The 23012-nt window shown below is 37.6% G+C and overlaps 1 protein-coding gene across 2 annotated transcripts in view; it reads left to right on the top strand.

Moving 5' to 3' along the window:
• Positions 1-21712, top strand: part of Yme1l1 (YME1-like 1 (S. cerevisiae)) — a 43819-nt gene extending 22107 nt beyond the window's left edge. The window contains exons 8-19 of one of the 2 annotated variants that reach the window (XM_017318939.1): positions 3478-3560; positions 5665-5755; positions 8630-8782; positions 9318-9450; positions 10232-10294; positions 13465-13577; positions 14859-15014; positions 15540-15691; positions 16969-17095; positions 17187-17260; positions 17774-17860; positions 19340-21703. In XM_017318939.1, coding sequence (XP_017174428.1) covers positions 3478-3560; positions 5665-5755; positions 8630-8782; positions 9318-9450; positions 10232-10294; positions 13465-13577; positions 14859-15014; positions 15540-15691; positions 16969-17095; positions 17187-17260; positions 17774-17860; positions 19340-19483 — 1376 coding nt within the window. In that variant the 3' untranslated portion in view covers positions 19484-21703. Of the gene's footprint in view, positions 1-3477; positions 3561-5664; positions 5756-8629; positions 8783-9317; positions 9451-10231; positions 10295-13464; positions 13578-14858; positions 15015-15539; positions 15692-16968; positions 17096-17186; positions 17261-17773; positions 17861-19339 lie in introns of both variants that reach the window. The other variant, NM_013771.5, reaches the window with a different exon arrangement.
• Positions 21713-23012: the final 1300 nt, after the last annotated feature.

A 23012-nucleotide genomic window follows, 5' to 3' on the forward strand; every position in this document is an offset into this window, starting at 1 on the left:
AGACTTCTTGTCCTAAAGATTCCATAACTTCCCTAAATAGCACCACCAACCAAGGACTAAGTGTTCACATACCTATGTCTACTTCAGTGTTCTAATTCAAACCATCCCAGCTGTTAGTCCCCAAAATAATTAGCCTTGGATGGCTTGGGGTATGGATTGACTGAAGGAGCTCTGATGTGTATTTTGGGATAATAGTTGGGCCTTGGGCTTAGAGACTCAGCCTTTGTCAACAAGTATATCAGTTACTATTCTCATTGCTGAAACAATGTCTGACAAAAGCAACTTTAGGAAGGGATTATTTATTTTGGCTCCTCACAGTTCCAGGATAGCAGCAGCTTGAGGTAGCTGGTCACATTGTAGCTTCAGTCAGGAATCAGAGAGAAGTGAAACGCTGGTGTTTAGTTTACTTTCTTCTTTTTATTCAGGATAGGACCCTCACCTTTATTTAGGTTGCTCTTCCTGTCTCAATCCAATTTAGACACTCCCTTGTAGGCATGCCCAGAAGTTTCTCACCTAGAGCCTATCAAATTGACAGTGATAAACATCACAGTGTTGAAGTCCTTGTTAGGTATTCTAATTTCAATCATTCTAATTTTCTATTGCTGTGATAAACAACTTGGGGAGGAAAGGGTTTATCTGCCTTTCACTTCCACGTTACAATTCATCATTGGGGGAAGTTAACACAGTGTGTAGCCTTTTTTACACAGATGAAGACTACCTACCTGCCTAGTGATGGTACTACTACCTACAGTGGACTGAGTCCTTCTCCATCAGATGGCAATCAAAGAGTGCCCCATAGATAATCTTTGTCTGCAAAGCAGTCTGATCAAGGCAATTCTTTTTTAAAAAAATAATTTGTTTACATCCCAAATGCTGTTCCTACTCCTAGTCCCTTCTTTCCTGAGTTCTCCCCTTCTCTTCTGATAGGGTGGGACCCCCCACCCTCACCCCGCCCCATCCTCCTACCCTGGCAGTTTAGGCATATCCTCTTCCATGAAGACTGAACTGCCTGTGTAGTACAAATGTGCTGGGGGCAGAGAGTGGGGCTCATTACAACCTGTGAATGCTCTTCTGTTGGTGGCTCAGATTTTGAGAGCTCTCGGGTCCAGTTTTGTTGACATTGTTGGTCTTCCTGTGGGGTTCCCATCTACTTCAGGGCCTTTAGTCCTTCCCCAACTCTTCCATAGATGTCCTCCACCTCCGTCTAATATTTGTCTGTGGGTATCCACTTCTGTTTCAGTCCACTGTTGGGTAAAGTCTCAACAGAGGTTATCAGAGGTTATTCTAGGCTCCTAAGAGTATCATTAGTAATGTCAGGGATTGGTGCTTGCCCATAGGATGGGTTTCAAAGTTGAGCTGGTTGTTGGTTGGCCATTCCTTCAGTCTCTGCTCCATTCCCTGCGTTTCTTTTAGATAGAACAAATTTTGGGTCAAAAATTTAGTAGGTAGGTTGGTGTTCTTATCTGTCCACTGGGGGTCCTGCCTGACTACAGGAGGTGGCCTCTGCAGGTTCCATGTCCCTATAGTTGGGCATCTTGGCTAATGTCATCCACAGTGACTCCTGGGAACCTCCCCTATCCCAGGTCTTTGGGACTTCCTAAAGATTCTCCCCTCCCTCCACCCAGGCAGCTGCAGATTTCCATTCATTCTCCTGGCTCATTGGGCCTCCTGTCTCTCCCTGCACCTGATCCTCCCTACCCATTTGCCTACCCATTCCTCTCCTGCCCATTTTCCTCCCTCCCTCTACCTCCTAAGACTATTTGTTTTCCCTTCTAAGTGAGATTCAGGCACCCTGTTTGGGCCTTCCTTCTTGTTTACCTTCTTGGGGTATATCATGAGTATTCTGTACTTTATGGCTAATATCCACTTATTCAAGGCAATTCTCTATTGAGGTTCCCTGTCACTCTCACCAGGGGATTTTAGGTTGTGTCAGGTTGATAGCTCTTAGTAGAACATCAGAGTTTAGGCAGAAGAAAATATTTATTTACACTTAGCTCTAATTATAGTGTTAGTTTCTTTTAATGTCTTCCATGGCATGGCATGTCAGTAGCCCACACTTAGAGTGCAATGGGAAAGCTTATAAGGACTGAATCATTCTTTGTCTTTTTAAAAATATATGCTAGTTGTTTGTTTTATATTGTCATTAATCTACTTTTTTGTCAGTGCTTTCCTGCTGGGTGTTTAAAACCATATAGGTGGCCAAAAATTTGCCTATTTTCTTTTTACTGTGAAGACTCCTTAGGGTTCCTTTTAGGAATTTAGGGTGAGCCCCTTGGCATGTCTAGTTTTTCTTCTGCCCATAATCTCTGCCATATTCTGAGATGGGTCAGGGTTGCTGACCACATGGATTCTCATGGTAACATCAGAGACATTTTGTCTATAATGATCATTCTATTTGCAGATTGTGTGCTGGATAGCATCCTAGGGTCTCCACCATCTCTGATGGAGAGGAGCAGTGAATTACTGGGGTTTATAACACTGTAGTACAGTTTTAGGAGTATTCTATCCTTTTCTGGGACCTTGCTGACATTGAATGACAGGCCAAATATTGGCTGTCCTCTTAGCCCTGTATCCTCGTTTGCTTTGGTTCTTCAGTGTGGCCAGTTAATACCAATTTTGAAGAATGACTAGCTGTTTCAAATATATATTTTGTACGTTTAGATAGGGATTGATAAAAACAAACATTTTAAAATAAATGCTGACTTTAACTCAGTTTCCTAAACAATTTAAGATTTTTAATCATATAATTTTAAGATTATAGAAAGAAAGAGGCCAGGCGTAGTGGCACATGCTTTAATCCCAGCACTTGGGAGGCAGAGGCAGGTGAATTTCTGAGTTCGAGGCCAGCCTGGTCTACAAAGTGAGTTCCAGGACAGCCAGAGCTACACAGAGAAACCCTGTCTCGAAAAACAAAACAAAACAAAACAAAAACCCCAAAAAACCAAGATTATAGAAAGAGGAAAATAGCTGGGCATAGTGATGCACGCCTTTAATCCCAGCACTCGGGAGGCAGAGGCAGGTGGATTTCTGAGTTCATTGCCAGCCTGGTCTACAGAGTGAGTTCCAGGACAGCCAGGGCTACACAGAGAAACCCTGCCTCGAAATACCACCCCCCCCCCCCGCCCCAAAAAAGAGGAAAATTGTTACTGAAAATCTTAACTGTTGTTAAACATGGTCTAGAATCCAGAACACTATTTCTTTTCTTTTCTTTCTTTTTTTTTTTTTTTTTTTTTGGTTTTTCGAGGCAGGGTTTCTCTTTGTAGTCCTGGCTGTCCTGGAACTCACTTTGTAGACCAGGCTGGCCTTGAACTCAGAAATTCACCTGCCTCTGCCTCCCGAGTTCTGGGATTAAAGGGGTGCGCCACCACGCCCGGCTCAAAACACCATTTCTTTCAGATTAATTTGATAAAGCTTCCAAGACAGGCAATTTTTCTAGACTTTGAAATCAAATATGCTCGAATATTTTCTTCTTGTTAGTGCGCTTTCGGACAACTACAGGACTTGATTCTGCGGTAGACCCTGTCCAGATGAAAAATGTCACTTTTGAACATGTTAAAGGGGTAAGTTAAGAATTTTTTCTTTTGCTTTTCTTTCTTTTTTTGTTGTTTTCTTATATTTTGTCTAATTGATACTCTGCATTAGGCTTCCATCTGGTTATATCAAGCTGCCCCAAATTTTTCTTGCAATTTAAAGCTGTGAGCTCTGTTTGAATTACAGAAAGTGAATAATTTAGGAAAAGGTTGATATGATTGATATGTAAAATTTGAATCATTACAGGCATGTTAGAAAAAATAATAAAAATAATGGCCTCTAGCTGACAAAAAAAAAATTTAATCATTAATATGGAGCCGTGACCTTTCTATTCTGTCTGAGGGATGCTGTAGTGGTTAAGCGTGCTTACTGGTCTTGACAAGACCTAAGTTCAGTTCCAGTTACGCACAGGTAGCTCACAACTGCTTATAACTTTAGTTCCAGGGAATCCCACTCATCTTCTGGCCTCCATGAGCGCCTGTACTCAGCATGCACATACTCTACACAGGCATACATAATATTAAAAATTACAGCACATCTATCTATCTATCCATCCATCCATCCATCCATCCATCGTCCATCTATACACCCACCTATTTACCTACCTACCTACCTACTTATCTATGTAGGTTTTTCAAGATGGTCTGTCTGTGTAACAGCCCTGGCTGTCCTGGAACTCACTCTGTAGACTAGCGTGGCCTCAGACTCACAGATCCACCTGCCTCTACCTCTTGAGTACTGAGAGATTATAGACATGTGGCATCATGCCTGGTGATGAAGTAAATCTTTAAAAAAATGAATTCTTGTTGAAGCTGTTTTTGGTTGAAGTTTTTTGCTTCAGAGGGGATGAGGCAATGTCTGAGTATAGAACCAGAGATAGACTGGCAACTAAACCACAGAACTGAGTAAATTCTGACAAAATTTAAGTTCATGTGAGCAAAGTAACTTGGCAGAATTTACCATAATAGGTTTTGCTATTGCACAGTTTTGCCACACTTTTTAAACTTACATAATAATCATTTCTTGCCCAGAATTTTTTTTTTTTTTGGTTTTTTTGAGACAGGGTTTCTCTGTATAGCCTTGGCTGTCCTGGAACTCACTCTGTAGACCAGGCTGGCCTCGACTCAGAAATCCACCTGCCTCTGCCTTCCGAGTGCTGGGATTAAAGGCGTGCGCCACCATGCCTGGCTCAGAATTTTTGAGTATGCATGTATATATAGCACTGCTTCTAAAATATAAGAGCTGTTTAGAATATTAGTATCTTGATGCTGTTAACTCAACCCAGTAGCTTTCCTATTGCTCAACTAGAGATATTTTTTGCTACAGAGAGTGGGGGCAGATAATGCTTATTTTGAGAAGTAAATGGTATCTCTTACTTTATTCTTAGACTTTAAAATTACCATTTACTCATTATTTTAAGTAAAGATATTTTAGTCTTTCACTGTGCAGTGCCCTTGGGTTTTCTTAGAAAAGGAACTCATTCAGGTGTTTTTGAAATTTAACATATTTGCTTAAAAGTACATACATAATAAATTTCAAGAATGAGCACATGTGTTTCATCAGTTTCCAGCCCAACAAAGAACATTAGAAGCCCACAGCCTCCCAGAGGCCTCTTCTGTTACTGTCTGCATCAGTGAGAGGAGAGTCTCCCTTCTGTCAGACACTTCACTTTGCTTCTACTTTTCTATCCTAATAGCTGGAGTACACACAGAATGCCCTGTTTTGTACCTTCCTTTGCTCAGCATGATGGTCTTGGTTGGGATCTAGCCATGCTGTGCCATGGAGTGGTAGTTCATATACTTTTGGGAAATTTTCTAGAAATATAATCATGACCTAAACAGTTTCGATTGTTCAGATTGCCCTTTGTCTCTGAGCTGTGATCTCCGTAATAGTTTCAGTTGAAGCCTGACTTGTTTCTCCTACTGAGTAAAGATGAGAATGTCACAGGACCTTTGTTGGCAAAATAAGGATGCAGTGTAATTAGAAATAAGGTTTGACAGAAAACCTTTCGTGTGTTAAAAATACTTTTCACTGAAAAAGGCCAAGTTCACTCAAACCTACATTAAATATATGATTACCAAAGATAATCTTTGATAGTCTAACCATTATTATTTGGTAAATTGACTGTTTAAGGTGGAGGAAGCCAAACAAGAGTTACAGGAAGTGGTTGAATTCTTGAAAAATCCACAGAAGTTTACTGTGCTTGGAGGTAAACTTCCCAAAGGTAAGAGATTCTCCCTCTTATCATGATTTGGTGTAAAACATAAAGTAATATATTACAGATCTTATTTGATAATATTATAACTGATTGAAATTCAATTCCTAATTATTGTTTATAAAGATATGTGCCTATTGCACACATAAAGTTCTATGACTTCTTTTTAATGAGATATAATGCTTCTCTTAATACTTGGCTGTATATTTACCAAAAAGGATTTTTTAAATTAAAAAAAATTTAAAGTTTATGTATATGGTATTATTTTGCCTATGTGTATGTCTGCCTAGCCTGTGTATACCAGGTGCTAGTAGAGGGAAGAAGAGAGCATCAGCTTTTCCCAAGATGAGTTATACAGGTTGTGAATTGCTATGTGGGTGCTGGGAATTGAAACTGTGTTGTCTAGAAGAGAATCCGGTGCTTTTAAATAGTGAGCCATCTCTCTAACTTGACATAAAGATATATTTTTTTTCTATAGCATTTGTATAGTTAAGACTAGCACTTTTACATGGATTTAGAATTGTTAACTTCTCTGTTTATACACAAAATTCATCATTTGTTCTAGTCTCAATCTATTTAATGTCACCCCCATCAGGGTCAGGCATGAATCCAGGGTCACACTAAGCACTGATGTTTTTGATCTTGTATGGGAGATCTAACTCACTTACCTTGTGCAAAGTTGCTAAGTGCCATTAACATTGAACTATACCCAACTCTTCAGGTGTTTTGTTTTGTTTTGTTTTTCAATATATATATGAGAAAAATTTTGAAGTTTTTTGTTAAGTGAAACTATGGAAATTGTACTCATGATCTTTGTAATTATAAAGACAAAATGGTAATTATTTTTAGCATGTGTACTTTTATGTAAACATTTATATGATTTTCTTTTTCTACTAAAGATGGCAGTTTGATGACCACTTTAACCCAGGTTTTGCCCTTCAGTCAGATTGTTACTTAGAATAGTTTTGTAAGGGATAGGTGGGTCTGCATCTCAGTTTGTATGGTGCTTATCCATTATGTCTAACAGCTCAAGATTTGATTCCCCCCATGGTAGAAACTGAGCCTGTAAACCCAGCCTGTGGGAGGTAAAGCAGGTAATGGAGTAATTTGAGGTTAGCCTCAATAATCCGAGACTTAGCTTTATATTTAAAAAAGGGAACAGATTTATAGGAATAGAATTTCTATGTTAAAGGTTATAATTCGTTTTTGTTTGTTGTCTTTAAAGGTTTGTTTCAGGCTTGTAGTTTTAGAGGTTTGATTCCACAGTCCTGATCCATCATTGAGGTTTGAGGTGAGGCTAAGCATTACAGTGCATGGTAGCACAAAGCTCATCTCACAGTAGAGGGCTGAGTGGAGAAGGTGGTTCGCTGTAGTAGACACAGCCTACCCTTCGAAGGCACGCCTTTGCATGTGTGGCTCAGGGTAAAATACACAGTCTGTCCTTTGAAGGCTCAGCTATTAATGTGGAACAGGATTGGAGATAAAATCCACCCTTCAGTGGCCCATCTCTTCACTAGCTTCTGTCTCTCTTAAGTTTTGACAGTCTTTCAGCAGTAGCTTAGGCAGGCCTTTAGCAGGCAATTAATTGATAGGTGTTTCAAATGATCCAGACTGCAGTGTAAGGCAAGATTTTAGACTACTGGGAACATCTCTTCTGGGAGTTCTACAGAGAAAGTAGGAGTATGTTCCCAAAACTTTTCCCAGTTAGGGACATGGAGATATAATATTATAGAGAGAATATTTAAAACTAGTTGCACTTAATTTCTAATAAAGCATTATCATAAATTTATGGAAAGATCTTGAGATATATACTAAAATGTATTAAGTTAATACTGATAAGCAACTTAAGCCAGTCAGGTATCACTAAAGCACGGTAATACTATGTGACCTTCATGCTGCTTTTTAGCTTGTCTATACTTTTTAAAAAATGTTAAAATTGCAACATCACTGCAGCTTTATTGCTTTTTAATGTAAATTAGAAAAGTTATATACAAATAAGGGATTACCTTTTTCCAACTTACTATGGGAAAGTCTTACTGTTATGAAAACTTAAATATTTGGGAAACCTTGGAATAATAGCAGTTAACATTTATGTATTATCAATATAGACCCAACAGTATTTGACATTTTGTCAAATAATTTTTCTGTGTTTGCCTATATGCATTCATTTCTCCCTTGAACATAAGAGAGCTATAAATATCAACTGTGCCACCTGAATGTAGAGATGCTGCTCTAGTCTTATCTAACGCAGCCCAAATTCGCATTATTTGTTTAATATTGGCTTCTCTTGTTTTGTTTTTAGTTTATACCTTATGTCTCTAGAAAATATTTTTTTTCTAGGAAATATTTTTAGTCTCTTATGGAAGTTATTTATCATTTCATTTATATTTGGCTGTTTATTTTTTAGTGTGAATTTTATGTTGTTATAAATTAATCTGTATTCCTTTGTCTTAGTACTCTTTTCTTGTCTTGCTTCTTGATATGTGGATTTTACACACACACACACACACACACACACACACAGTTTGATATAGACTCTCATTCTGTTCCCCCTGGCTGGCCTGAAACTACTGTAAAAACAAGGCTGGTTCTGAATTCACAGAGAATTTTTGCTTTTGCTTCTGCCTCCCAGGTGCTAAGATTAAAGGTGTGGACAACCTCTCCTTGCTACAAGTAATATGTAAATGGTACAGAGAAAAATTTAAAATGGAACATAAACAGAAACTTGTTGGTTGTTTTTTCTCTTTGTTGTTGTTTGTTTGTTTGTTTCTGCCATGTTTAGCAATATTGAACATTACTGTTACAGCAGTGAGTATTTGTGATAGAGCTTCTTATTGAGGGATTTAAAAATTAATGACTTGTTCTTGTCTCTTTTTCTTCTAGGAATTCTTTTAGTTGGGCCACCAGGAACAGGGAAGACGCTTCTTGCCCGAGCTGTGGCAGGAGAAGCTGACGTCCCTTTTTATTATGCTTCTGGATCAGAGTTTGATGAGATGTTTGTGGGCGTAGGAGCCAGCAGGATCAGAAATCTTTTTAGTATGTTTGGTGTATATTTCAAACTGGTAGAGAAACAGTAATGTTTTCTTTATCCTTTCCTTGATAATTGGCTTTAGTTTCAGGTAACTTAATGAAGCTATGTGCTTTATTTAAACAATTTTACTTTGTACATATGTGTGAAATATATACAAAGTAAATATTCTCCTCTACCTTTTTGGGGGGTTCAGGAATTGAACTCAAGCCCGTTTGCTACTGAGCTCTCTTACTGGCCCTGCATTCTTTTCTAATATAGGCTAAACAATCATAAGGCCTGGTAGATGTGCTAGATGAAGTTAGGGACTGTTGATGTTGAAAAATTCTTGAGTTTTTTTGTTTTTTTATTTTATTTATCAATTCTGTAGCATGTAATTAATATTTATTAGCTTTAATTCTAATTATATTAATTTGTACAAATAGGAAGAGTGGAAACCAGTTCTTAAACATGACTCTTTGATAGTCTTACAGTTTTTAATATTTTTATGTTCAAAAAGTGTTGATTTCTTTCAAGTTATTTGAATATTTTTTGTTTTCTTAGGAGAAGCAAAAGCAAATGCTCCTTGTGTTATATTCATCGATGAATTAGATTCTGTTGGTGGAAAGAGAATTGAATCTCCAATGCACCCGTATTCAAGGCAGACGATCAATCAGCTTCTTGCTGAAATGGATGGGTAATTGAGTCTTGGTTAAATATGATAAAATATTTTGAAAATTAGCATTTATCCTATTTTAATGGCAATTTAGAGTAACAGGTACCTTCCATTATTTGATATTTACAAAGTTGGCTTTATGCAAATTCTTCTCATGGAAGATTTGGTAAAATTGTATAGATATTAAATGTTATATATGTTTAGGTAACAGTCAAATGTAAGAAGTCAAATTTTTCTTTGAATATTGTTTCCCTTACTAATTGATGTATCAACTCCTCTCATTTGTTTATTCATTCATTCTAGTTATAAGTGGAAAACTGATTCAAGGTCAAACTGGTTGACTTAAAGAAAGATACGGAGTTTAGGTATAGCTTAATGGTGAATCTTTTACCGCTAGTATATATGAATTTCTGAATTAGGTCCCCAGTGCTGACTCATACACTCCCCTCCCAACATACATAAGGGATAATACACTAGTTTCTATATAGTTGATGACTGAAAAGGAAGAAATACTGCCCTGAATAAATTATCTTAATGTCAGTGTAAGACATTTTGACTAAATAAAGGTCGTGTATCATATAATTTGAATTGATAAAGTTAAAAATAATTTTTCAAAATTTAAAGAGGAACCCGGGCTTTTTAATGTCAGTTTTCTTTTCTAAGGAACAGTTGGTTTGTGATTTGTGTAACCACTGGTTTATTATCAGCTAAGGCTAGCAAAGAACAGTTTTGTATATAGGTATTGTTACATGTAAGCCATATTTCAGTTTTCAGTGAAATGGTACTTTTTTTCTCTCTCTAGTTTCAAACCCAATGAAGGAGTAATCATTATAGGTGCCACAAATTTCCCAGAGGCATTAGATAAGTAAGTATGAAAAGAAAAATTCTGTGAAGAATATGTGCTACAACATTGTATTAAGAAAAGCCTACCACAAAATAACTTGTACAGTTCCGTTTATAGAGAATATTCAAAATGTGCAAATCCAGAGATAGATAGTGACTGCTAAAGGCTTGGAGAACATGATCTAATTACCAGTGGACATAAAATTCTTTTTTTTTTCCCCCGCCCCGACATAAAATCTTAAGGAAGAAAATAATTCTAAAATTATTTCAAAGTGACGTTTAATATATTAGGTTTTGCAAATACATTAATGATTTGCAAATAATTAATAAGTAAATAAGTAAATAATACTAATATTAAACCCGGGTGGCTTACTTACTTTGACTTTAGAACTGTTAGAATTACTGCTCAATAATACTGAAAACATATATCACATTTAAACAGAAAGCAATTTAAAAATACAAATTTATAGCATTAAAGGTTTGTCTTGGGGTTGAGGCTAGAGACGGCCCAGTGGTTAACAGAGTGTACTGAGCTTGCCGTGGATCTGAGTTTTGTTCCCTTTACTCAGGCTCTCCAGCTTACAGCATTATATAACTCCAGCCCTCAGGGACTGAGCATTTTCCTTTGGCCACTGTAGGCGTGCCTCTTCCATATTTAGAAACAAAAATAAGGTTAAATTAAGTAAAAAACTTATGTGAGTTATTTTTTCTTTGATTAGTAGCTTGTCTTTTTCTGATATAACAGTCCAGCATGTTAAATAACAATTAAGAAGGGAGTATGTCTTTTTTAAAATAATTGCTTTATTGATTTACTTATTTATTTTGACTTTTATTAAGCTTTTACTTTTGAGATAGGTTCTTGCGATGTAGCATAGGCTGGTTTTACATTTGCTACTATTCTTCTGCCTTAGCTTCCCAAATGCTGGGACTATAAGCTGGGACCATCAAGTTGTGACTTCAAAAAATGACTATAAAGCCAATGCCCAAATCATAAACAATAAACAATGTTTAGTTCATTAAACGATGAGTTCCGAGGGTACTTCCCTATCAAGTCTCTTCTTCCTAGAGCCCTCTAAGTCGCAATTAAAAAGGGAGTGTATCTTCTTAAAGATAATTGCTTTATATTTTTTTGAGGTTATAATTACATCATTTCCCCCCCCTTCTCTTCTCTTCCCTTCATTCAAGTCATCCCCTGTAACTCCCACCCCCAACTAGGCTCCTTTCTAAATCCATTGTCTCTGTTTTTGTTTTTTCAGTTTGTGTGTGTACCTAAATACATAAGTACAACTTGTTCAGTGTGTGTAGTGTCACTTGTATGTGTATGTTTTTTATGGCTGATTGATTGGAATGCTCTTCCCTGGTTAAGACTTGCTCCTGTTCTCAGCAATTTGACTTACATGTAGTTCTTTGTCTAGGGATGAGACTTGATGAGCTTTCCCGTCTCCATTTGCATAACATAGCATCACCGTTTTTGAGGTCATGTTTAGGCAGCCACGTTAGTGAGACTTGAGTGTCGCTTCTGACATTTCTAGGAGATAGTTTTACAACAAGCTCCATGACTCTTTGTCTTTTACAGTCTTATCATCCCCTCTTCCAAAATGATCCCTAAGCCATAGGTGTAGGAGTTCTGCTCTCAATTTATCTGTTGGGACTGGGCTCTACAACTTTGCATTTTGATTAGGTGTAGTTTTCTATAGTGGTCTCTGTCAGTTACAGAGAGAACTTTCCTCGATGAGGGGTGAAGACTACTCTTATCAGTGGCTATAAGGACACATATTTAGAATGTAATTAGGGATTGTGCTGGTTTGGCAAAAAAGCAGTTATAGGTTCTCCTCTAAGATCCTTACTATCCCTGGGTAGCTGGCTAGCTTTTCAGCACCAGGAATGATTTCTCTCCTGTCGAGTGGATTTTAAGTCCAATTAAAGAGCTGTTGGTTACTATTGAAGTGTGCATGCCTTTACTGAACTCTTGGGGTTAGTGTGCCAGGCTGGTTAATGTCGTGCTTCATAGGTATCATACTTGGGTAGGACTGTTGGTTGCTTCTCTCTTTGGAAGCTTTCATGGTGCCTTCTAATATTATGAAAGCTAGTCTTCAGGGAAGAGGCATTCCAGTCAGTTCCAGCTCAGAGGTCTCTAGATCCTGTTTCTGAGGTGCATGTACCTTCTTCCATACAGACTTATTTCCCACCTCTGCTGGGGCAGGCAAGGACAATAGCTGTTTTATAATGTTTTGAGAGTTTCTTGGACAACTCTGACCAACAAACTCATGCCCGGTGTTAAGGTTTCTTTCTTTCTTTCTTTCTTTCTTTCTTTCTTTCTTTCTTTCTTTCTTTCTTTCTTTCTTTCTTTCTTCCTTCCTTCCTTCCTTCCTTCCTTCCTTCCTCCCTCCCTCCCTCCCTCCCTCCCTCCCTCCCTCCCTCCCTCTCTCTCTCTCTCTCTGGTTCTTTGGGGAAGTATCACCAAACTGGAAGGGAGACACAGACTTACACATATTATAGATATGTTTAGGTAGACAGTTAAAATATGTTGGGTATCTTGCCACACCCCTTTAATCTCAGCATTTGGAAGGAAGAGACAGGCAGATCTCTGTGAGTTTGAGGCCAGCCTGGGCTACATATTGAGTTCAAGAACTATTGGGACTATATAGAAACCCTGTCTAAAAAAGGCATATATCATTAGTCAAAAAAAAAAATCTATGATAGATTGATATAGAAACCATGCATCCAGTTGAAAGTCTTCAGATGTGAGTACCTAACCTGAAATAGCTGCACAAACTAAGAAAGTATAAAAGGACCATTGGAGAGGAGCTACAGCTGCAATAGAGAGGAACACAGTAGGGAACCAGTGATCTGAAGGGTCTCTAAATAGGGAGAAGAGAGAGAATGCTACCTGAGTGGCACATATAATATCCATGGGAACCTTTCTCCTTCCTTCTATTCATTGTTATTTCACACCAGGTTAGACTATGAAGTCCTGGGCCTCCCTCCTTCCTTAGCTTCTTGAGTTTTGTGACTATGGGTGTGTAGTTCCTGTGAGCCTTGACTTATGACTTCTGACCTTCTGAGGGAACTGTCTGAACATTTATATTCAGAATTCTTTCTTATCTTTGGTTGTCATTGTTTTCCCATTATGTTGAATGTGTGCTAGCATCTTTGGCTTATTAATTTATATACTTTTCATTTTTCCCCTAGTGCCTTAATACGTCCTGGTCGTTTTGATATGCAAGTTACAGTTCCAAGGCCAGATGTGAAGGGTCGAACTGAAATTTTGAAATGGTATCTCAACAAGATAAAGTTTGATAAATGTGAGTCCAATTTCTTAATTCAAATACTGTTATTTCAGGAAGATGGAAATATCTAACCATTCTGTTTGGTCCTTATTTGGACCTTTATGGTCTTTTATATCTCAGACCAGTTAATTTTTTGCTCCTCTTTATACCCATTTAAATGTGTGTGCTTCAGTATATGTGTGTGTGGTGTGTGTGTGTGTGTGTGTGTGTGTGTGTGTGTGTGTGTGTGTGTATACAGGATATTATCTTATTCTTGTATCCCGATTCCAAAGGAAATTTGGTTTGGGGTTTATGGACATGCATATATGTATGTGTGTATTAAATGCATGTATATATGACCGTGTATGTGTGATTTTTAAATCAAAATGTAAAATACAAAAAATAGGCTCCATTTAGGAAGAAAACAAACTATGAAACAAAGGCATATAGAAATATGGAACGCTTGAAAGCTGCAGGGTTTTCTTTTTTTTTTTTTTTTTTTTTTTTTTTTTTTTTTTTTGGTTTTTCGAGACAGGGTTTCTCTGTGTAGCCCTGGCTGTCCTGGAACTCACTTTGTAGACCAGGCTGGCCTCGAACTCAGAAATCCGCCTGCCTCTGTCTCCCGAGTGCTGGGATTAAAGGCGTGCGCCACCACACCCGGCGCTGCAGGGTTTTCAAGGATATCTCCCATCACAGGGAGAGACCAAGGCATTTCAAGGTGAAATTTTAGAGAAAACAATTTGAACTGTGGGCTTGCATTTTCATTTGTGGCCAATCATGTAGAGTGTATCTAATGTAGAGTGTATCTAAGATATGATTATTTTTATCTTTTATGTGTATAACTGTTCTGTCTGCATGTATTTATTTTTTACTATATATGTGCAGTACCAATAGAGGCCAGAAGTGGAGCTGCCCTGTGGGTGCTGAGAACTGAACCTGGGTCCTCTGCTAGAGCAATTGGTACTCTAAACTGCTGGCACATCTCTCCAGGCCCAGCATTGGTTATATTTCGAGTTTCTAATTCCACTTAGTAACTGCTTTTTGTTGTTTTCAGAAAGCTAGTAAAACTTAGACCTCTTCTGGAAGTTTTATTATTGAAATGATAATTTATTATTAATAATATTAATTAATAGTAATTAATAACATTAACTTAAAATGGTATATTTTGTTGTTTAAGTTTTAAGTTCAGTTTTAGTTTTAAGATACGTGTTTTAGGTTGTAATTTGGAGTAGTTGTGTTCTTTCTACCTTCAAAATGTAAGTTGAATGGGAAGAGCTTGAACTGATAAGAGATGTATTATGTTCTCTTTCTCTATAGCTGTTGATCCAGAAATCATAGCTCGAGGGACTGTTGGGTTCTCTGGAGCAGAGTTGGAGAATCTTGTGAACCAAGCTGCACTAAAGGCAGCAGTTGATGGAAAAGAAATGGTTACCATGAAGGAACTAGAGTTTTCCAAGGATAAAATTCTAATGGGTATGTCTTCCTTCCTCACGACTTCTCTTGCAGTTCATCTTTTTCTTTGTTTTTACTCTGTCTTAGTTTTTTATTTTTGAGACTGACTTTCATTCTATATTCCAAGCTGATCAACTGGCCCTCACCTTTCAGGCTGGCTGGGAACTTTAGCTAGTCATCCTGCCTCAGCTTTCTAACCACCATGCCTCCATCCTCCATAAGGAGTGCGTGCGTGTTCTCGCTCTGTCTCTCTCTGTTTTCTCTCTCTCTCTCTCTCTCTCTCTCTCTCTCTCTCTCTCTCTCTCTCTCTCTCTCTCTCTCTCTCTGTGTGTATGTGTGTGTGTGTGTGTCTTCCCTTCCACCCCCGTGAGTTGTGTGTGGTTTATCTGTTGACTTTCTTCTTACCACAGAGACTCATGGTCTAACCTGAAACTTACTATTCTCTTGCCGCTGGAGTGATAGGATTATAGGCTACCATATGCAGCCTATACTGGGTATGGTATAGTATATAATATAGTATACTGTCCTATATGTTGCTTATCTTAGGACCAGAAAGAAGAAGTGTGGAAATTGATAACAAAAACAAAACTATAACAGCCTATCATGAATCTGGTCATGCTATTATTGCATATTACACAAAGGATGCAATGCCAATTAATAAAGCTACAATCATGCCTCGAGGGCCAACACTTGGGCATGTAAGTTTTTTTTTCTTTATTATATATGTTCTTTATTTACATTTCGAATGCTATCCCGAAAGTTCCCCATGCCCTCCCCTCGCCCTGCTCCCCTACCCACTCACTCCCACTTCTTGGCCCTGGCATTCCCCTGTACTGGGGCATATAAAGTTTGCAAGACCGAGGGGCCTCTCTTCCCAATGATGGCCGAATAGGCCATCTTCTGCTACATATGCAGCTAGAGACACCAGCACTGGGGGTATTTGTTAGTTCATATTGTTGCTCCACCTATAGGGCTGCAGATCCCTTCAGCTCCTTGAGTACTTTCTCTAGCTCCTCCACTGGGGGCCCTGTGTTCCATCCTATAGAATACTGTGAGCTATATCAGGGTCCTTTCAGCCAAATCTTGCTGGCATATGCAGTAGTGTCTGGGTTTGGTGGCTGATTATGGGATGGATCCCCAGGTGGGGCAGTCTCTGACATGTAAGTTTCTTATAGCCCTTCCTCACCCCTCCTCCCATTACTGTGCTTGGAACTCAGAGACTCATGCATATGAATCAAACTCTCACCACTGAGCTGTGTACCTGTTTGTTTTTGTTTACTAGTTTTGTTTTCTTTGAGTCAGGGTTTCTCTTCTCAAGTAGCTCAGATTGGCCTAGAACTCTCCATGAAATTGTAGTCTCTCTAGAACTTGTAATCCTCCTGCCTTGCCTTCACAAATCCTGAGAACACATATTTGAACCACCTTGCTTAATATACCTCATTTTCTTCTTTTAAAATTCATTTTCAAATACAGCTTTCTAGAAGCATATATAAGAGATTGCAAATTCCTAATGATTTTTTATCCCTTTTGATTTTGTGAACACCACTGAAGTAAGATCTATGTGCTGTAATTTTCTTTCAAATTGGTTTCATAATGTATTTCAGATGTAAACATATTTATACTAAAATGCAATGGAAGACTCACTATTGACTATAATTTTTAAATATCTAAGTAAGCTACTACACATACATTATATGTCTTAGTGGCTGGTTTCATAGTTCCAAGATAATTGTTAGTACATGTTTCAGTCTTGAATCTTATGTGTTTTTGTGCAGCTAGGAGAAAGCCCACTTGCAGCGTTATGCACCTATTGTTTCTCATGTTGGTTTTGTCATTGAGTTATTTGCTGACCATGCTCTTGGCTTTCAGCATTATCATACTGTCTGAGGGAGGAAATTAAATAACTTTAGTTATGAATGTAAACTTATTTCAGAAGTGTGTCTGAATGCCTTTCCATTATTATTAAATTGTATAGGTATCACTGTTGCCTGAGAATGACAGATGGAATGAAACTCGAGCCCAGCTGCTTGCACAGATGGATGTTAGCATGGGAGGAAGAGTGGCAGAGGAACTCATATTTGGAACTGATCATATTACAACTGGTTGGTTTTTGATAAGAGTATTTTCTTCAAGTTTTTAATATTCATTCTTTTAAAGATATTTCAAATTATGTTTATTATTTTTTTAATCTAGGTGCTTCTAGTGATTTTGATAATGCAACAAAAATTGCTAAGAGGATGGTTACCAAATTTGGAATGAGTGAAAAGGTAGTTGGATTTACCATGTGGTCCTTTGATAGATTTATGAGTTGATAACATTCCTTTCCTTGTCTGATTCCTAATTTGATTATGACTTATTCTAAGCACTGCTCTGACTAGTAATAGGTTTTCTTCTGCTTAAACATCATGAACTAATAAGAAAGTATAAAATAAATTATTTAGCTCATCTTTCTAAATTTTCTATTTTACATTTTCAATATTTCACATTCCTACTTTATCATTGCTCTCCATGAGGCACAAGAAGTGAATTGCTATATTTGGGAGAACTGCTAGGGTTTTCTGAGAAGACACTTAAAAGGACTTAAACTTTTATATCCTATTCACGTTTGCTACTTTGTTTTATCTTTATGGTTTCCAAAGAATGACACTTCATTGCACTCAACATTTTATGTTGCATTTTTTTTCTCATACTGCCACATACATTTGTTTATATATAGGCTGGTAGTTACTGTGCTCCATTTCTTGATAGTAATTTGTTTAATTTATCCCCTTTGATATTAGCTTGGAGTTATGACCTACAGTGATACAGGAAAACTAAGTCCTGAAACTCAATCAGCCATTGAACAAGAAATAAGAATCCTTCTACGGGTAATATTTTTCTGAGCTTGATTTTTTTTTTTAATTGTTATTTTTTTAATACAAGATGTGCCCAAGTATTTTTAAAAATAATAATAAGGGAGGTATCGTTCATTGGTAGAGTGTGCTTGTCTAGCTTATGAAATGCCTTGGGGTTTAATCCCCAGCACTGCAAACAAAAATGAGTGATGATAACTAAGGCTTTTAAATCTCACCGTGCAAAATGCAGCAGGCAAAGACATACTGAGTGTGTTCAAGAGATAATGATGAAGATTTGGTAATGTGGTTCAGTTGCTAGGGATTACCTAGCATGTACAAAGCACTGGGTTCAATTCCAGGCACCACAGAAACGAGTCCTGTGAGCACATGCCTGTAATCTTAGCATCTAGAAGGTAGAAGCAGGAGGATTGAAAGTTCGCGGTCACCTTTGGCTTCATAGTACATTTGAAATCATCTTCAAGAAAATGTAGACTTAAAACATTAGGTATCAGTTATAAAAGGTAAGAGAGCAGCTGGAAACATTTTTCAGATTTCTGCCTCTGGTAACTATATTGTTTATGCCGTTACCTGAAGAACATGGAGACGAAACTGGGATGTAAACTGTTGGTGTAGGTAGATTGTTTTTTTCTAATGAGAAGTTATTCAATTTGGACACCATAATGAAGATTTAAGTTAGAAATAGGTATGTTGGTCTGGAGCTTACTAGAAAGGTTGCTTATATATTCTTAGATACTGAAGTTGCTCATCCCTTAAGGTAAAAAGACCTCACTGAGGCGCAGTGCCTATTGAATGAGGAATGTAATCAGTATTAATTAGATGGCGTGAAGGGGCTTTGGTAGCAGTATTCAGATGGTTTACTCCTTGGGAGTAGTGTTTTCTGCAAGAGGTAGGCTACTGATGATAGGGAAATGGTGGTGGGAACAGGGAAGCATCTAGCATGAGAGTAAGAACTTCAGGAAAGCAGGTTTCCAAGGACACAGCCAGGCTTTAGCTGCTTTGGGGGGTAAAAAAAAGAAATGCCTTAGTAGTTAAAACTGACAAAATGAACATTTTGGAAAGGCAAAGGCTCTTTTGAAACATTTTCTGAATTCTTCTATTGTAATGCATTGCATATACTATTTATATTATGTACAAATAATTTGCATTTTAAACAAAACTTTTAAATGCTTTTTTAAAGTATAAATCAACATGTTTTTTTTTTTTTTCCATTTTTTATTAGGTATTTAGCTCATTTACATTTCCAATGCTATACCAAAAGTCCCCCTTACCCACCCACCCCCACTCCCCTACCCACCCACTCCCCCACTTTGGCCCTGGCGTTCCCCTGTACCGGGGCACACAAAGTCTGCGTGTCCAATGGGCCTCTCTTTCCAGTGATGGCCGACTAGGCCATAATCAACATGTTTTTTAAACCACATTAGTTTTATATTTTTCTTACCTATGTTTTTTGCATCTCTATACTTTCTTATATGACTTGTTTTTCTCTTTCAGGAGTCATATGAACGAGCAAAACATATCTTGAAAACACATGCGAAAGAACATAAGAACCTGGCAGAAGCATTGCTGACCTATGAGACTTTGGATGCCAAAGAGATTCAAATTGTTCTTGAGGGAAAGAAATTGGAAGTGAGATGATAACTCTGTTGATATTGCTGGTTTTATTACAAGAATATACTTAGTCCTGCAGTCTCCTTTGCAACATTTTTCAACCCCCACTCCTGACTTGGTATATAATTCAAGGATGTGAAACACTTTGTCAATCTTCTGTCCCATTATTTGATTTTGGTTATTCCTGTGATGATACCATTGGAGATTAGTAACTCATAGCAAATACGTGAAAGGATAAATAAAGAACTGTCAGGATTAAAGAAAGACATTGAAAAATGTCAATCAATCATGTTGAAAGCAAGCAATCATTTTGTGGGTAATTACTCCAAGTGAGTAAAAATTGTGCCTTTATCTATTGGTAAGGTTTTTTTTTTTTTTTTTTTTTTTTGGAAGGTAAATTTGAAAAGCTACCATCTCCTGATAGTAACATTTCTCTGTGGGGAAAACAATGCTGTGGATAAATCATTTCTACTTACATTAGTAGAAATGCCATTGAGATGTACTTAATTATGTTCTTGATTGACCTTGTAAAATGGCCTTTAAAAGAAACTATTTGAATTGTAAATATGACGATATACTCAGAATTTAAATGATTGTAATGGATTAAAAATGCAGCATGTATGCCCATTTTTTCAAATATTACTATCTCACTGACAAGATTTGTTTCAGAACAACAATATTTTATGAAGTAAACAAGTAACATTATATTCTGAATATCTGTATAATTACATTGAATCTCAAAATCAAAATGAAACCAAAAACTCAATTCCTTTCAAAAATGATCTTTCTCTGTCGCCTTGTCAGAATTGGAAGGCTTGTTCCATCTGCACATTATAGGGTTTACAAGGTAATTTCATATTCAGATCAGTAGACCATAGTGTGAGTGCATTTTATTGGTGTTACAACCAAGTTACATTCTTGAAGGAACTATTAAAATTACATTGTTTTCTTATTGAGGATGTTCATGGTCCTTATTAAAGAAGATAGATATAATTAAAGGGACCTTGTTACATGATATTTTGACCTTTTTTAATGTTAAATTTTTGATACACACAAATTTCACAATTTCAAAGTGAAAAATGTTGATAGAGCTCCATTATATTGATTAAGACCAACAGGTTTTAATTTTCACTGCTTTTTGCTGTCTCCATTGTCACTCATGTTCATGTGTTTGTTCTTTCTCTCTTGTGCCCTCATTCTCTACATATTCATGCATACACATATGGAAAAACATCGGTGTTTTATCTAACCTGACTTCAGACATTTTTACAGTCCCATAGAGCTGTAATTTTCATGTTATAAAACATATCCATTGTAAATATAGATACCAAAGACCCCCCCACCCCCTTTTTAAAATTGTGTAATTACCTCAATTAGGTTTTAGGACAATTTTTTTCAAGCCTTCAAAATTCAAAGTGACTACACAGTTTTGTATCTTGTATTATGTAAAGTTTCAGCTTCATCACTATTCAACATAAAAGTGCTGTTTCACTATCGACATCCAAATTGAATCCCAGTCTCAGTAAATTATATAGCAAGTTTACTGTGGCTTTTGAGTTTAGTTGGTTTTATTGCTTCTACTTTGTGTGTATGCAAAGACTTTAATAACCAAGTGTAGATATAATTAGCTGGAGAATTTTCTGCTCTGTATGTCTGGTAAACCTAGGATATTTCATGAAGTGATTATCAACGTCCTCTGGGTTTCTCATATCACAGAAAGATCACACTGATTGTATCTTGCAGAGTAGCCAACAGTTTTAGGCTAGTAAGCGGCTGATCATTGCGATCCGATTTAGTCAGTACTACATCAAGGCAGCTGAGTTCTCTGGTGAAATGAGGATAAGCCTTTTTTATATTTTTCTTGGGGTGGGTTCTTTTGTTGTTTGCTTGTTTTTTGTTGTTTGTTTAGTTTGGAGTCCTTTCCAGAAAGTTCTGTTTTGTAGCCTAGGCTAGCCTCCAACTGACATCCTTCCACCTGAGCCTCTGGGTGCATCATTCTTGGCACACATATCTTATTTACAGGGTCTTTCTTCACCCTGGTTTGAACTTGGGACTAGGAGCTGCCCTGAGTTGGCAGGACCACCAAAGAATCATGTTCTGGGTTAAATTTAGTGATTTTCATGAAGAAACAAGTCATACTTTTTTGTAGGTCTCTTGTTAATTCCTGGAGTCATAGAATGGTTGGTTGTTTTGGTTTCGTTGAGGTTTGTAGTTGACTCTTTTCAAATAAAAATGAATTTATCCTGATATATTTTATCACATTCCAACTGAAGCATTTTAAGGAGAGTGAATTTAGAAAAGAATTTTAAGCTTTTTTGAGCTCATATTCAATGCCATCCAAATGCCTGAATTGAATTATGAGAATTGGTCTCTCCTGTTTCTATCTCCCAGCATGAACACCCACTTAAATCATTCATTGTATGTGAAAATACCTTGACGTGTATCAAGCAAGCCTGGTTGCAGCATCCTAAGTTGGGAATGATAGAAAGACAGCTGTGCATTACTTAGGTTACACTTGCCCACATCTCAACAGCAGAGCATGAAGATACATGCTCTCCGTGGGGACAAAGGAAGAAAGTACAGAATCCGGTTTCAGACTCTAATACTGGGCTTGCACAGATCCCCACGGACACTTTCCCGTGGTGACAGTGAGATGGTGACTGACTGTAATGGCCATCAGCTCAGAGTAACCTATAGCAACAGGTATGCCTCAGCCCTCGGCAGTCTTGATTCCGTTCCCTCTGAATGCCACATCCAGCCACGGTAGTTCTAGGTTTAGAGTTCTTCTGCAGCTCCAGTGATCGTGACCTTAAGAATCTTAACAGAAGACCTGGGGAGGCTTACTATGGAATGCCATTTTGCAAAGTTAGGCTACAGAGGTTGGATTCAGCACAGCTTCAGTGAGCAGGCAGTAGGCCAGAAACAATTAGAAAAATAGCAAATCAAGATGCAAGTCAAGGTACTACTAGATAAAAGGGGAAATTTTAACTGTCAGTGGCAAAGAATATATAGCACCCCTTTTGAAAATATAAACCTCAAGGTAGTAATTTTGAAGTTAGAGCAATTTAATAGATTTAAGTAATTTTTTTAATCTTTTGAGTTTATACATACTGTGAGTGAAGCATAAAATGGTGGTAGAGAGCAGTAGCAATAAAATTGTGAGAAATTAACACAGCAACAAAAAAGCCCCCTAACAAATGAAAATGAAAAAAAATCAGGAGCCAGTGAAAGGACTCAAGTGTAAAGCATTTGCTGCTGGGACTGATGACATTAAGCCATACACATGGTACAAGCAGAGAACCAACTGTTCTTGTAGGGGTTTGTTTTATCAAGTTGACACAAACTAGAGTCAACTGGAAAGAGGGGCCTCAAGTTATAAAATGTCTCCATCGGATTGACCTAAGGCAAGTCTTGAGTCTTAGTGATTTGTGATCCGTTTGGAGGACCAAGCCCATTGCAAGTGGTGACATCTCTGCAGGTGTACCTGGGAGGCACAGGGAAGGTTTCTGGATATAAACCTGGAAAGCAGGCTTGTGGTGCAGCTCTCTTGTAGGTT

The sequence above is a fragment of the Mus musculus genome, chromosome 2 (genome assembly GCF_000001635.26).
Source record: "Mus musculus strain C57BL/6J chromosome 2, GRCm38.p6 C57BL/6J".
Taxonomy (NCBI): Eukaryota; Metazoa; Chordata; class Mammalia; order Rodentia; family Muridae; genus Mus; species Mus musculus.